We start from the raw sequence: 16,284 nt of genomic DNA, 5'->3' as shown, positions 1-16,284 counted from the left end.
ACATTAAAATTTCTTGGCTTCTCCAAATACATGCCCAAACATTCTCATTTCCTTTGGCATAACATTATATAGGTCAGACATATAAAGGCAGAGCAACACCCTTTTAAACTCTGGACTCTATTACAATAACAAAATGGAACTGAAACATTATGTTTCAGCACAGAATAATTCAAGACAAAAAGCAGCCTTCTAGTTTCCATGTATGCAGGAGCATTTTGATTATTATACTGTCTATTTCAAAGGTCATGCATCACAGAATGATGACAATCCAGCAGTTAAGCATAAATATATGGGCTTTTAACTGAAATTAGAAGAATGGAGAAGGAAGAAAAAATATTATCAGTTTCTTTCTGAAAAAATACTGAGTTCTTATTGGCCTAGTTGTGTTACTGACTTCCCTTAAAATTGTGGTTTTCCTCCTTTTTCAGTGAGCTGGCTTAGCACCCACAGAAAGCTACGCAAGATTTTGTCAAATTTATGCTGAGATTTTAACTCCAAAATTAGCATTCCAGGACAATCCAAGTTTTTTCAAATACTGTACATAACACAATACAGGCAGACTATATTTATAATTGTCTACCACAAAAGTAATAATTAAAAATGAATTAAATACAGTACTAGATCAAATTAAATTAGATCAAGAGTCAAGTGGAAAATAACTTTCAGATTTTCAGGCGTACACACTGCAAGATGCTCCATTTTCCTGCTGGAAGAATTTCATTCTCTATTGTTGTAAAATTAGTTAAGCCAACAACATTTATGGGATAAAGAGCATGTGATTCTTTTCCCAAGTCCAAATGGAAAAAGCCTGTTTAATTGCTAGAAGAAAAGATAAGTGCGTAGGAAAGCAGTGATGCAACTCTAAGTTCCTATTCCCTTTGCCTTCAGCTGGATAAATGGCTAAACAGACAAGGTTTGAATCAGTCTGGAGTAAACAGCCCAGTAAGGGTGGAGCAGGAGAAGAGAGAGAAAGAACAGAACATGCCATCACAAGATAATGACAGATCATCTTCTTCCTCATACATATTCTATTGCAGTTCATGTGCTTCCATGATGGGCTTTGGAAGGTGCCAGCTGCCTTCTAGTTGTGAAAGAAGATATGCTTTATAGAGTGCAAAAAGTGAAAGAAATATTAACACATTCCTTAAATGCCAGAAGGATAGTAGGAAAGGGTAAGCTATTGCTGATTCTTTTCCCAATTCAGAGTATCAAGTGAAAGAGAGGTATAGTTTGTAATTTGCTTAAACCATGAGCCTACATTTGGCAAGAAAACTGACAGCTCTGCTTTAGAATACAGATCAAAATATACCCTCAGCACAACTACTCTGCCCTTTAAAACACAAATCTAATGTCTAACAGGCCTACTTTTTTACAAGATGATATTAAAACCGCTAACAAAAATATCTCCCAGTGTCAGGAAATGACATTTCCATCTTCTCTTCCACTTCCCAAATTCTAACAACTAACTACAGGATCTAGAGTCATCCAGTCCAACAAAAGGCATTTCTAACTGAGGATCTCAGAGCTGCTAGATACCTGCTTCCCCAGGTATTGTTTTCATCTATCTCAAGTCTACCTGACCTTCTTTCTTTTCCCTCTTTGTCCACACATTGTCTATTTAAACATTAGGCTTGTTATTTCTGAAGTCCCTAACAATCCATTTCCACTTCAGTATCAGGAGCTCAATTCTCATCAGGACTTTATCCTCTGCAACTCCAAATGCCAACTCTTAAAGCATCTTTATGCTATTTCTTCAAGATAGAGAGGATTAAAAAACATTTTTTGTAAGTATCTCACAATGCTCATGCAGCAGATTTTGCTTTTGAAAAAACAGAAAAAAACCCCACAACAAAAACCCAACCCAACCAACCAAATAAAAACCCAAACCAAAATCCACACACCAATGTTTTGAAGCAGATGAGAATTTAAATGGGGATGGGAGGAAACAGGGAGGAACCTATAAAGCCATTTTTAATTTCTTAGAAGATCTAAAAAAGCCTCATTCCCATATGAAAAAAAACCAAACTCTTGAGGCAGGAGTACTTAGCTACACATAAACAGAAGTCACATACTCTGTGGTTCAGATTCACTGAAGACAATGACAGATTTCAAGTCTGAAAATTTGAGCCAGAAGAGAAATCTCAAGACAGTAAATAACAAACTCAATGCCTGTTATTTCTTGTCTTCTGTATCACTGAAGCACATCCTAAAGTGACAAGATGCAATAAATGCATTTATCATGAAAGAATGACATCCACTACTGGGATTTAGTAATTAAAAGCTCAATACAGAAAAAAAAAAAATCGACATTATGACTAGCAAAGGCAAATAGAATTATTTATAAAGCTTAGTTCCGCTTCTGAAAATACAGCAAAAGACAAAATGACATGTATGCCATTTCTTTTACTTCATTGGTGTACACAGAAATAAATCTGGAAAAAAACCTCATTGGTCTTTGTAAAAATGTATTAGAAAAGAAATGTATTAGAAAAATAGAATACAAAGGGCTAGGAAGAAAAGCTGTGGCTGCAGACATATTCTGAATGTATAAAAAGTGTGAAAGCATACAAACAAGGAATCTCTGGTGCAACAAGATTAGAATTCTTTACAAAAATTCCTGCCAGAGTTCCCTCTGCACAGGCAGAAACACGGGAATTTCCCCCACTCCATAACATATATTGAACTGTTTGATACCAGAATAGGTCTTGATAGAAGATTCAAACTGTGTTCTCATGTTAGAGTTTAAAAAGAAAACAAAAAACCCCCACAGAGATAGGTAACAGAGAGAGAAAACTCTATCTCAGAGTAGAAGTCCTTCCAGAATTGGCATGTGCTGCCTCTGGAGTCTTGTGGCAGGGAATTATTTCAAGGCTACATCCAGTTTTCAGCAGATTATCAGAACAATCAGTAGGGTCAAAAGCCTTTATTACCAATTCTGTCAGGACTAGAGATTGTTAAACAGGCTCTGTTCAGTAGAGAAGAATCTTAACACTAATCCCTGATATGTGCATTTTACCAGTCATTCCTTTGCCCAGCTGACAAGAGGAATCTTTCAGATTAAACTCTGAGGTAAATGACCCGTGTTAAAAGAAATACCTTGTTGCACGTATTGCCATAAAGTACCATCTGACCTTGAAATCCGTGGTAATTACGTTAGGGGGGTATCCTGCTGGACACATAAAATGCAGGTGAGACCGGGATAGCGGGTGCAGTGCTGGAGAGAAGGTGGAAGATCTACCTGCACTCTTCCAGCACCAACAGGTTTTGGAAACGTGGACTTGGACAAAAGGCAGTAGTCACAGGCTGATGCAAGGAAAAAGTTTTTCAAGAGAGACCACCAGAGTATAGGTACAGGTTGCCTGGGGACCCAGCTGTGAAACCATCCACAGGGACTTTCAAAACTGTGGACAAGGCCCTGAGAAACCTCTTCTAACTTTGAGGCTGCCTCTTCCTGGAAAAGGAGACTAAACTAGATGACCACCCTATTTTTTTCCTAGAACTGTGAACAGGACCACAAATTTTAATTTTGGAAATAATTCTGACATTTTGAATTTTGTGAATATTGTACTATGAAGAGAATAAATGAAGCTAATGGGCAAGTTCAACACACAGAGATAGGAACAAAAAAGTATAATACCGCATTAGCCCAAAACTGTAACTCAAATTAAACAATCAGGCTAACTTCAAGAAAGTAATCAACATATCTTCAGGTAATTTTTCATAAATAATCAAGGAATCAAGAGTCCTGCAGATGCTCTTTTTAGAGAAGAAAAAAAAATTTAAGAATTAAAGGGCTTATTCAAAGCTTTAAAGCAAACACAGGATTATTATTACTCCCTGTTGTGGTTTAACCCCAGCCCCAACTAAGTGGCCCAGCTTCTTGCTCTTTACCCCCCTTCTCCCTGGTGGGATGGGAGGATAGGGAAGAGAGCTGGAAAAAGGTAAATCCTGCAGGCTGAGATAAAAACAGTTTAATAATTGAAACAAAGTAAAATTATTACAACAATAATAACAATGAAAGGGAAAAAGAGAGAGAGCCCATTCCCAAGCAGCAATCAGCCCCTCCCAGCCAACTCCCCCAGTTCATCCTGAGCACAATAGCCATGGTTTGCAACATCCCTGTGGCCAGCTCAGCTCAGCTGTCCTGGCCATGCTCCCCCACAACTCTTCCTGCACCTCCTTGCTGGCACAAGGCTCTGAGAAGTCCTTGACTTAGAGAAAGCACCACTGAAGAAACAACTGAAACACCAGTGTGTTATCAACAGTGCTCTCACACTGAATCCAAAACACAGCACTGCATCAGCTACCAGGAAGAAAATTAACTCTATTCCAGACAAAACCAGAACACTCCCCACTGTGAGAGAGAAATGCAACTTAATTTTCCATTTAAACAGACCATTTTAAAGGGAAGGAATGGTCTAAAAATAATTCATGCATACCACTACTGAATTTACTTTTAAAAGTTGCTTTATAAAAAACCCTCTCTGCTCAGATAAGTAAGAATTACTCCTTGGGAGACAGTATGAATTCCTCCTTTGGAAAAAATTACTTGTATTAGTGTGAAAAGTCTAAACTTTCTTCAAAAACAAATTGCTTCTTTGGTAAAGTTTCCATGCTTCTACACAGATGAATACAATCCTTTACACACCTATTGAGTTTTTCAAGTTTGTATCAGGGAATGATTTCAGATTTATGAATGTTTGCCTTAAGAATGTCCAAAAGCTTAGAAGTCTTTGTCAACATGGTCTCCATGTTGTTTGTTTGTTTTGGTTTTTTTTAATTCCTGAGGATAATATAAACAAGTTAAAATATTTTACCATGGGCTTTCTAATTAAAAGATGGGAGCCACAAGGCCACATTAAGTCTCAGCCTAGAAAACTTCCTCTCTAGAGCTTACTGACATCAATGCACAAAGACATTAAGAAGAAAAAATTATTTGCAGAAGACTGAGGTTTAAAACAGAATTATTTAATGAAAATTCTAATACCTTTAACCACTTTCTAGTCCAAACTAGTAGATGAATATATGTCAAATCTTAATGGACTTGACAGTTTTCTGCAGGTCAGCAAAAGTATGCTTTTGCCATGAAGTAACCGTGCTGTTACCTCATTCAGACTCCCAATTGCCAACAAGGATTCTGGTGGCACATTTACAATCTGGGCACAAGACAGCAGAGCCTGCACAGAAGTCAGGAGTCCGAGAATTGAAAACAGGTCAGAGAAGAAAGAATTATATTATTTAACTTCTGATGAATTTTTGTATTGGACTCAATAGAACAGAGACATTTCAGTTTACTATTTTATTTTGGAGACACCACCAAGAAACAAGATTTTTAATCAGGAAGTGGAAAACAAAATGAGAGAGTAGAAATTACAAAATCATTTTTACTTTTTGGTTTGTTTAATCAGTCTGCCACTTCCATTGTTCTTGGCTAGCAGGGTGTAGGTGTACTTCTGTCTAGAGACAAGTATCTGAAAGGCCAACCTCTATAAATTTACAGCACGCTCAATTTCAGTATAACCATTCTTAACTTTGTCCACCTTGCCAAGCTGAACTTGAGAGATTCTTGAATTTACCTTCACAGAAATACATCAGAACTTACATCACAGAATAAACAGATCCTCCCCTCCTGCCTCTAGATTCCACAAAAATAGACCATTACCCACTGCTTCAACAGTTGTTCTGCACTTAAAAGGGATTCCTCATTCAAAAAAAGAAACAAAAAACCAAAAAAACCCCAAACCAAAACAAACAAAAACACCAAAAACAAACAAACCAACCAAACAAGCCCCAAACCTTTTAAGGAAAAAACATGCAGAGACTCTACTTTCATAGCCTAAACAGTCTTTAGTTATTCTTTGAACACAGAAATCACGTAAGAAATGCTCTATTAATTGTCACACTATTTGTCTATCCCATCCAATATTCTGTCTTCAGTAGCACAACAGGAAGTGCTCCTCACAAAACCTACAAAATGTATCTGGTACTGGCATTTCTTATTAAAATGGGAGGATTAGCATCTAATTTACTAAAACCTGTGTATTGATTCAGGTTTTAATAAACAAAATAATGACTTAGAATTAACCCTGGCAATAAGGGGATCAATTTTCATTAACATAAACGCCTTCAGAACTTAGTTTTGGGAGAGGCAAGTTATGAGAAATGTAAAGATAATAGTATAATTATAATCCTATCTCACCCAGCTAGCACCATGATGACTATTATAGACAAGTTATGATTTAAATAGCCTATGGAGTATGGAAAAAACTCTTTCAGAAATTTAGAGATGAACATTTCTTGAACTATTACTAGGCTTTATTAAGCCAAGGAAAACTTTTTGCCAGTCATAAGTAGATAGAAGTGAATGGACACATCTTCTTCGGTGTCTGGCTTACAGGTTCGCTTAGTGTAAGACTGCTTTTAACTGAATAAAAGAAAACATATTGGAAACAGTTAGAACTATACAAATCTTACATTTGGCAAATAGATTTCAAACACTACATTTCAACTCTGCAGCAGAAATGTTTATTACTACCACCTAATCCAGTAATAATGTTTTGTCCAATTGTTCAAAATAAAAAAGAAGGGGGAGGAGGAAGAACTCACTCTACTTTTCTTATGAAGTCTTGAGAGTTTTTCACTTCTATCCTCATTTTCTAGAATGATCACCAAAACAATCATTCAGAGCTCTCAATTAGCAGAGCAAGTAGTTAAAAGTTACTAATTTCAGGAGTGAAATTGTATCCAGTTGTGCTCATTAAAATCCACCAGCTAGCTGTAGAATGGAAATTACGTAAGATCTCATATTGAAAAAGTGATACATTCCTGATCAATAGCATACAAATAGCCTTCAAGTTTGAGTGAGACGCCTTTAAACACGGAGTCACTAAAGTAACCCAACAGATTACCCTAAATCATAGGGTGAAGAGGAAAATTTTAAACTATATCTGCAGTAGTAATTGCAATGGCGGTCAAAAAATACGAAGAGAAACCAGGTATAGGGAGAAGAAATATATTTCACCTCATCACCTGAAATTGGTGAGCATTTGGCTACAGTGTCTTTGTTAGATCTATTACATTCTGCAGACAAGCACTTACAGCTGTAAAGGCAAAAAGGCTCAAAACAGGCTCAATGGCAGAGTCACTGAAAGAACAGATTCTATACCCCAAAGGAGGTCCATCATGTACTGCCAATCCTGCAACTGTCACCTTCCTGATCACCTTCCTGCACATTTGTACATGCACAGTCCACAACTTCAGAGGACTCTGCTAAACCCAACAGATCCAAAAGCTCATACAATTTTACGTATTTACTTTAAAAAAAGTGACCTACAGTCAAACTATGTTACAAGTGTGTTCTACAGAAAGGAGTGATACAACACTTTCCAAGTAAAACATCTCAGTAGATGATTTGTCTAATGCACTGATTTTAGTAGGACTGACTGAAGTATCAATTTGTCAGCAACTATTTTAGAGAGCTGATGGAATCTATAAAAAAAATTTTCTCACAAGAATCTCAAACATTCGTTTTTGGACTCCAAACTCTTCTACAAGGTTTTGCTACTGCCAGACTGAATAAAAGTGAAGAAATTAGGTCTGCCAGAAAAAGATTAAAACATGTTCTGGCCTGCAACACCCAACATAACAGATGAGAGTATTTAGCTACAACTTGTTTCTGTCAGATACACAGCACTCATTTCCTCCCTTCATGGTTCTACTGGCAACATGTGCAAAGAGCAGTAAGTAGCCACACATGAATTCTGAAAACATTAATCATCAGGAAAAAGCTATTTTTAAGTTTCTTGGGTAATATTTAGCTGCAAATTATGCCATTTGTAACCCATTGCTTCAAACGCCTATAAAGGATACATTTAATGTTAAAAAGTATGTGGACTATTTGATATTCACTTCAGAAAACACAACAATGTTTAAGACAATTGCTCAGGCTTGTGCAGCTTCTATTTAGCTTTTCATTTATGCCTGTCCAAAAAAAAAAAAAAAAAATCTCATACTAGCCAGTGAAATGTAGCAGAATAATATGTTGCATGGATAGTAAAGCAGCAACAGATTTAACCTGACTTTAGAACTGTTCACATTATTTTCTGAGAATCATACACAGAGATATTCTTGACTTAGTAACTAAAAATTGGATGAAAAGCTGTGCGAAAACCCATTTTCCAAGAGTACTCAGATATCCCCTACCAAATGGGAAGAACATTGCCTTCCATGTACTTCCAGGTTCAAGAACTCATATCTTTAGTCACACTAGACAAGGTTGTAGAGAAGTGATTCCAAGGTACAAAAGGATTGAAAGCACTTTGGAGGACAAAATTATAATTCAAGGTAATTTCAATAAGTGGAAGAAGTGGCTTGAAAATAGGATGCAGTTATGTAAGTATAGCTGCAAAGCTGGAACCTATAACAGTACAATTACAAGTTGGGAACAACTGAGTAGGCAGCAGTTCTGCAGAGAAAGATACGGAGCTACAGTGAATCACGGACTGCATGAGTCAACAATTCTAGGCTGATGCAGAAATGGCAAACATCATATTTTAATGAATAAATCAGAGTATTATAGGTTGGAAATATGAAGTAATTTTTTAAATTTACCTTGTACTGGTAGTGGTTTAGCTGGACCATTAGATCTAGATTTAAGTACAGAGCTCATGCAAACCAACCACAGGAAAAAACTACATGAAAAACCAACAAAAAAAGCCCCCAAACCAACCCTTAATAAGCACAGAGAGCAAAAAGGTTTGACTTACAAAAAAGAAATAGAAGTCTGTTTTGTCTAAATAATATTACAGACATTGCTTTTATTATATGAAAGGTGTTATAAAAAGGTAAGGTGCCCACCATTCTCACAAGTACCAGGAAAAGGGTAAGTAATGGCTTAACAATGTAGCAAAAGACATCAAGATTTTGTTTAAACATCTAAAGATAAATAAGGTCCAAACTGACTAGCAGACATACTGTGGGATCTCTATAATTAGAGATAGTTAAAAAACAGGCTAAACAAACAACTGTCAGGAATGATGTATATTTAGCTCAGTCTGTCTTTAGGATGGCGGATGGATAACAAATTTTTCAGAGACACTTTCTATTACTATAGCAGACTGAGAAGGCAAAACCTTCACATTCCAAAATAATGAAATCCACTTCTGTTGCTTTAGAAATAAAAAGGACACAGAGTACCACAACATCAAGTCATTTTTCAACTTATTCCTATGAAGTAAGTCCCATTATACTTTGAAGTTGAAGGCTAGACTGTCTATACAGTTCATCCAGTTCCCTGGGAAGAAATTTTTCTATACTGAAATGGTTAACTGCCAGCATTGGGAGACAGGGCTGAAATTAAGTATTTGCAGATTTAATGTCTAAGGTCAAACATTCCCCCTTTTATACGTCACACTTGTTAATTTTCCCCCTTTCAGTTACTGCAAGTTGTTGTCACTGAAACAATTTGGTTATTACAAAACATTTAATCTGACACGTCCTAACACTGATATATTGTCTCACAGCAAAACACCAAGGCAAAAAATCCTACACACCCTCAACACTTAGATATGAATTCCTTCTTCAATCAGTATTTCTTAAACAATTCTTCATACGAGATGCCTTCAATATGACTGCTAATACATTCTTACTCTCATATGACACCTCACTAATAAGACAATTTCTTTTGACCTGCCTCTATTCTGGCCAAACTCTATACTTGCAGTTTCACCAAGGACAACAGCAACAATTTGTCTCCTGGTTTTTGTACATAGGTATCAATGAAACACCAAAAGCCATTACTAGTGTTAATGAACAGTACCTATTTCAAAGTCTTTTTGTAAGAGCAAATTCACAACATGTAGCCAAGCTGTATCCACAACTCTGATTGTACTGAAACATGCTTTTAAGACTGTGAAAGCCGTCCACTGAAAGATGTACCCCTTTGATACATAAAGATTTATATTTCTTTAATGGATACATGATTGTAACAACCTATGCTTGTCACTAATCAAAGTGAACTGCATTACTTTGTTTCATAGACGGTAGGGAAAAACCCTTCCCTTCCCCTGCACAGTTAGGGAACTCCAATACTTGAAGGATAAAAAAAGAAATAAGATGTGGCATCCATAAACACACTATCATCGTTTGTATTTCCTCTGTAAAAATGTATATAGCAATAGTTAGAAGACATGACTGAGGCTGTGATCTATTCCCCAGAACTAAAATAATTTAACAAACCCAAACTTCCTTCCTTCTTGGAAAAGGTGAAGGTCAGTTCTTCTGTTTCACTCCAAGTATAAAGGAAGCATTTGTACTGCAGACATGCAAGTCCTGTATACCGTTTGTCCCTACTTCAGCCACAAACTCTTCTTTGAAGTTTCTAGTTATATTAACCTAGTGGAAGAACTGGGACCAGAAACACTACAAATGTGTGTGCTTACCTCTCTTCCTACTGTTACATTACTTGCAGTGTTTAGAGAGCAGATGGACCAATTATCCCCTCTAATCATGTTTCATTCGAGTATCTCAGAACAGACCCAGTAATGAAGAGAAAGAGCAAAGGAATTTGTTTTGGATCACATTTTCTATAGAAAGTAGCAGAAAAGTACCCTGCAAGTGGCTTTACACATCCAATAGAAACTCAACCAATATAAACCAAGACATTTCAACCCTAGGTTGAGAATCTGTCAAACTCCAGTAGAAAAAAGTTTTCAGGTTAGAAGTCTAGGTTATATAATAGCACAAGCATTGTACACTCAGAATCCCATGAGTAGATCCTATAGAACCAAGCTACCTAAAAATATAATGATCTCTGAAAGTGTTGAATTAAATACTTCCAGGAATTTTCTCTACGATTTTACCTTTCATATCTGCATAGCTAATAAAGGCATATATCAAAATATTACTTGTCCAGGTTTCACAAAGAGAAGTAGAGTTTATCAACAAATCTTTATATGGAAACAGTATTCTGATATTTTCTTTCTTTTTGAAGTGATGCACTTACTGAAATTTCACTAGATTCAAGCACTAGATTTAAAAGTGGCTTTTTGGAAGCATCATGTCAAATATCATGAATTCCCAGAAGCATCATAAAGACATGCCTTTAATCCTGGCTAAATACATAATAGCACCCTGCCCCTAAATGTAAGAGGTGCAAAATTCCATAAGGAGGAACCTTTTCCTGTTATTTTACAAAAAACAGAGGCAAAAGTAATGATTTTTGATATCTACCTCACCTTTCAAAAAACCACATTCTTTTTAATCCACAGAAAACTAAATTATTACTAAACTACAGCTATACTGAAACCAAAAACCACAAACAATAAGCAAACAACCCCACCTCCCCCCCAAAAAACTAAAAAAAAAAAAACCAAACAAAAACACCCAAACAAACAAAAACAAACAAAAAAATCCCTCAGCTTGGTAAATTTTCAAAACGCCTCCCTCAGAAGACCTCTGCAAGTCTGGTATTCCTCAAGGCCCAATAATGTTTCAGGCACAGAATAATAGGTCTGGTATTCCTCAAGGTCCAAGGTTTTCAACGACAGAGCCCTGATGCCTTTTGGAGGCTTTACAAATCGATTCCATTTACACTTACAGACAAGGAGAGCCTTCTGTATTGTGCAGGCCAAATCCTGGCATTAAATGCTCTTTTTCCTGAAACCCTTCTTATTGCTAAACCATTCAAATGGCTACAGGCTACTGTCACACATGTCAAAACTAAGAGCACGCACCCATTTCCATTGCTAGTCCCCAATTCAGCTCCTAAGCAATATCAGGAAACATTTCAAGATGACAGACAAACGCGGATTGCTGGTTTTTTTTCGCATGGTAGAAGTGTGACCCGAGTAATAAATAAAACACCCTTTAGAGAGATCGATGCACTCAAATAAAATTATATTATCGCCACTACACAAAATTTACTTGCTGATAGAAACAGTGGGACTACTCCAAAAAGACTAAGTGTAATTAAGGAAAAACAAAAGAAAAACAAAAATACCTACAAGGGTTAAGGGATCTTAAGGATAAGGGAACAGACCAAAAGCATTTCCCACACATCTCGGCCCCCCCCCCTTCTCAGCTCTTCAGGGAATGGCTCGCACGTCCTCAGTAGCGAAGCAACCAAGCAGGAACCAGCATCAAAGAAAGAGAAGAAGGAGACGCCACCTACCTGTCCCAAAGGCTTTGGCCACCAGCCAGGCCAGATTACAGGCGATTTTCGCTCGGGAGAAATCATAATGGTCAAAGGGTTTGATGGCAGGAACAATGAAAGTCTTCCTCATCTCCTTGGCGTCTGCGGCATCCCCCATCTTCTCACAGGACCCCCAGCAATTCAGAACTTACATGGTTGTTTCTCCGTCCTCCTCCCACGGCCGGGAGAGCCGGCTGTAAATACGCCGACAGCAGCTGGGGCAGCGCCGGACCCAGCTGTCCGTAAAGGGCTAACACCGCCTCCCGCCTTTCTCTGCACAGGAATGTAGCCGAGCCCGAGTGTCCTCTTCTTCTTCCTCCTCCTCCTCGCTCTTTGTCTCAATTCACGCACGCCGCCGTCCCTCCGCCTCCGAAAAAATGCCCCCGGCGGCCCCGGCCCCGCGTTCCCTGGGGAGACCCTGCGGCCAGGGCTGGGCGCCCCAGGCGGCCGCCAGCCCTCCGGCCCGGGGCGGGAGCCGCCGGCAGGGCCCCCGCAGCCGCCGTAGGCCGGGACGCGGCCCTTCCCAGCGCCGGGATGTCAAAACGCCGGGGTCCGGCCCCAAAACGCCGCACAGCCCCGCACCGCCCCAGCGGCGGCCTGTGCGGACCGGGAGCAGAGCCGGCTGCCCGCCACTGCCCGGCGGCCCCGGCGCCCTCCGGCCGGCGCCCCACTCCCCGCGCCGCTCGGCGATGCCGCTGCGGTTCTCCACCCGCGGCTGCCGCACTGGACGGGCGAAGGCGGCTGCGCATGTGCCACCAGCGCCTCCCCGCCCGGGCGGGGCGGGAGCCTGAGGGGCAGCGCCGGGGCGGGCCCGGGCCGCCCCCTCCCCACGGGGGCTGTGGGCGCCGCGTCAGGCGGGGTCGCTCGAGGTGGGTCCGGCCTCGGGCGGGGCGGCCTCAGGAGCGTGGACCGGCTCGGCTCGGCTCGCCTCGCCTCGCCTCGGTTCGGCTCAGCCCAGCCCAGCCTTAGCCCGGCGGCAGCGGGAGGGGGGGAGTGTTTCCCGCGGTCAGGGGGCGCCGGCAGTGCTGGGAAAGGCTGGGAAAGGGCGGTGTCCCTCGGCCGCGGGTCCACCCGCTCCGGCGTCGCCTCTCTCCACAGCGTGGCCGGACGGGCCCTCTGTGGTGTCGTCGGGGAAGGTCGGGATCAGCCCCGCGTGTCTTCTCTGTAAGGGGAACTGCCTGGCTGCAGGGGAGCCCGGCGGGCCGGGGTCGCGGTGGTCGGAGCACGGAGCGCTGCCAAGGAGACGGGCTGAGCATCCCGCCCCTGTGCATTTGTCCCTCCTATTTTAAATCACGTCTGTATATAACTTTGAGAATACTCGGGTAGAAAAATAACAAAGCCTTAAAATGGTTCGGGGCCTGGTCACGTAATCACTGTAATAGCAGCAGGAGTAGCGATTTGCCCTGAAGACCATCTCCTGTCTTGCCCACGAGTACCTGGGCTGTTTTCGGGAGCGTACAGAATCACTTTAACAGTGGGCTGCGTGGAGGGAAGCATTAGTCACGGTAGGAAGCAGTAATGCGTGCTTTGTGACTCAATCTGAACTGGATGGGTCGGCTTCGAAGTGCGGGTCTGAGGGTGCGGCCGTGTTGGTGAGGGGAGGCTGGCGGGAGGCTCTGCTCCCTCGGCACGGGCACTTGTCATCGGGTGACCCGCAGCGCCAGCGGGGGGAAATCTCCACGTTTTGGCAGCAAATAGTTATTGTAGGTTATTGTGGATATATTGTTATTGTATGTATATATACATATATGTATATAAAAATATATATATATAGTTTGGGGTAATGTCTAAGTCTGCCCTTCTTCCGCTAAAGAATAATTAGACAGAGTCTTAGCATGACACTGTAAAATTTCATGTAATTTTCTGGCCAGACTCTTATTTCTTTGTGTTTCAAGTGGATTGTGATTTGATCTGCATGGAGATTTTTCTATTGCTGTGTGGGTCTGTGTGCTTCTGGCAGTTCACATGCACAGTGAGACAAACATCATGATTATTAGGCAAGAGTACTTTACAGTTTTAGTGACATGTATCTATATTTATTAGTAATGAGTAAATGAAAGGGTTGTGGAGGTCAACATTTGAAGAAGTCGTTGCTGAGTATTCGCCATACACTCTCTGGGATGGGATTCCCAAACTGTCATGCATACCACTCATAAGTAGTGCATACCTACCTACAAAACTAGGAGCTGCTGCGGGCAGTACTCAGCAGAGCGGAGGGGAGGAGGAAAGTTGAGAAATCCTTGCTTTAGCAGGCTGATGACTGAAATTCCCAGATCCTCTGCAGCAGAAATAGTAATAATAATACAAAATTAACATACAGGTGCACTTGGGAAGATGTTCTCTATTAAGAAAGACTATATGCTTCATTTTCAACAATTAATATTTGCACATTTTCCTGATTTTTTTAATACATTGGAAATAAGTTATATTAGACACTTTACATTATTTTAACTATTTTTTTATATTGCCAATAGAAAATTATTTTAATTCTTCCTGCATATTTAACAACAAACACCTGAAATTCATAAGCTTTAAAACCTCAAATGATTAGAGCTAAGAAGAAAAAAAGAACTATGTTCCAGATCCCAATTAATTTGTTTCTTGTATGACTGAGAAAATACGTCAAAATTTTATCAGCCTATAGGAAAACATGTTTAGAAAAACTGTAAGGCCATTATTTACCTAGGATGGTATTTTTTGTGGGTGCAGCATTTGTGCCAATGAAACCTATCAACAAACCAAACAAAATCAAAGAAAGCTGTCTTGTGGTAACTGCAGTCAAAGTGGGGTTTCATTTACTTAGTGCTCTTTAAAGTGAATGCATGAATATAAAATCTAATATAAGTAAGTGCAAAAGAAGACATCACCACCGGTTGCTGGAGTTCTTGTGCCAGTTCTTCTACTTTTGCAAACATGCCAAAATGTCATCTTGCTTATTGCATTGTCGAAGATACCAACAGCCAACACGGAAAACTATTGAAATCTGCTCTAATTGCTCAGTGCAAATAAACAGGAAAACTGAATGAGGAGTCATCCCTTTCTGCTCTGCTCCTGTTTATACATCTTAAAATATTTTAAATAGTGATAATCTTTCCTGTACACAGTCTTTCTGCTGCAGAGTATTTTATACTTTAGTGTTAATTCCAAGTGGAAAGACAAAGTATTAAAACAAGCATCTCACAGATTTTTTTTTTTTTTACCTTCATTCTCCCTTCCTTTCCCCTCCTTCTAGCCCAAATTAGAATCCCATTTGACTAGTTTTATCCTGTGATTACGTCATAAGCCTGGCTGTTCACTGTCATGTGTCTGGCCATTTTCACAGTGGGTGTACCATGCCTGTAGTCAGCATCAGGCAACAGGAACCAGTTTGACCATTAAGCTGTGAATAATGGTATGGATGGCAGTTGTTGCTAATAGTTCTAACCTTGGGAGATAGTGGAAAGAGTCCTGACTAAAAATTTCATACACTTTTTTCCACTTGTTTTAAGATTCACTTAGCATCTGAAGAGGCTATGTGCAGAGTAGGAGCCTGTAGACTGATTTCAGGCTAGCACTAGATTACACAGTGTTCAGTCTAGAATAACATTTCATGCATAGTTTCTTCCTTCACAACACTTGATGATAAAGGCAAATTAAAATGTTTTAAATTAGCAATACCATGACGGTTTTTGCAGTGCACTGTCTGTAGCCAGACTGGGTGCTAGTGAACAGCCATCTTATCAGGCTTCCTATGGAGGGTAGTAAAAACATTCCTACTTTGGTTGCATGAGGGCAAATCCACAAACACAGCAGTTCACAGCAACTATTCTGCTGAGTAATGCTTCAGTTTTGAGGTTGGAAACAGACTTGGAATAACACCATGGGAATATTATCTTTAATCGCTGTTATCAAATTTGCCTAATTAAGATGATTCCATCTGTTTTCCTGAGTTTAGAGGATATCAGTCATGATAGAAATGGTTTGGCTGAGGGGAGGTGTTGGGGTCCCTCCCCTGCCATGTTGTCCTGGGAGAGGGGCCCTGAGGGCACAGACACGGGGTTTCCCTGCCCCTGCTCAGCCTCGTTCCCATTGGTTGGTTTGTGTTCCCTGCGCGG

The 16,284-nt window shown here is 40.1% G+C and overlaps 2 protein-coding genes across 6 annotated transcripts in view; one reads left to right on the top strand and one right to left on the bottom strand.

The window, feature by feature from the left end:
• CAMSAP2 (calmodulin regulated spectrin associated protein family member 2) overlaps positions 1–12,856 on the bottom strand; it is an 82,847-nt gene extending 69,991 nt beyond the window's left edge. For all 4 annotated transcript variants that reach the window (XM_042029942.1, XM_042029943.1, XM_042029944.1 and 1 more), the window contains exon 1: positions 12,170–12,856. In XM_042029942.1, the coding sequence (XP_041885876.1) occupies positions 12,170–12,308 (139 nt within the window). In that variant the 5' untranslated portion in view covers positions 12,309–12,856. The remainder of the gene's footprint in view (positions 1–12,169) is intronic.
• Positions 12,857–12,956: 100 nt separating this feature from the next.
• The window catches only part of DDX59 (DEAD-box helicase 59), a 24,624-nt gene continuing 21,296 nt past the window's right edge, over positions 12,957–16,284 (top strand). Inside the window, exon 1 of one of the 2 annotated variants that reach the window (XM_042029950.1) lies at positions 12,957–13,059. The gene's annotated coding sequence lies outside the window, so the exon portion shown is untranslated. Of the gene's footprint in view, positions 13,060–13,134; positions 13,355–16,284 lie in introns of those variants that run through there. The other variant, XM_042029952.1, reaches the window with a different exon arrangement.

Source organism: Corvus kubaryi, unplaced genomic scaffold (assembly GCF_017639235.1).
Source record: "Corvus kubaryi isolate FWS band 111438036 unplaced genomic scaffold, C.kubaryi_AGA036_p1.0 37334, whole genome shotgun sequence".
NCBI lineage: Eukaryota > Metazoa > Chordata > Aves > Passeriformes > Corvidae > Corvus > Corvus kubaryi.
This window is presented reverse-complemented; position numbering and strand designations above follow the sequence as displayed.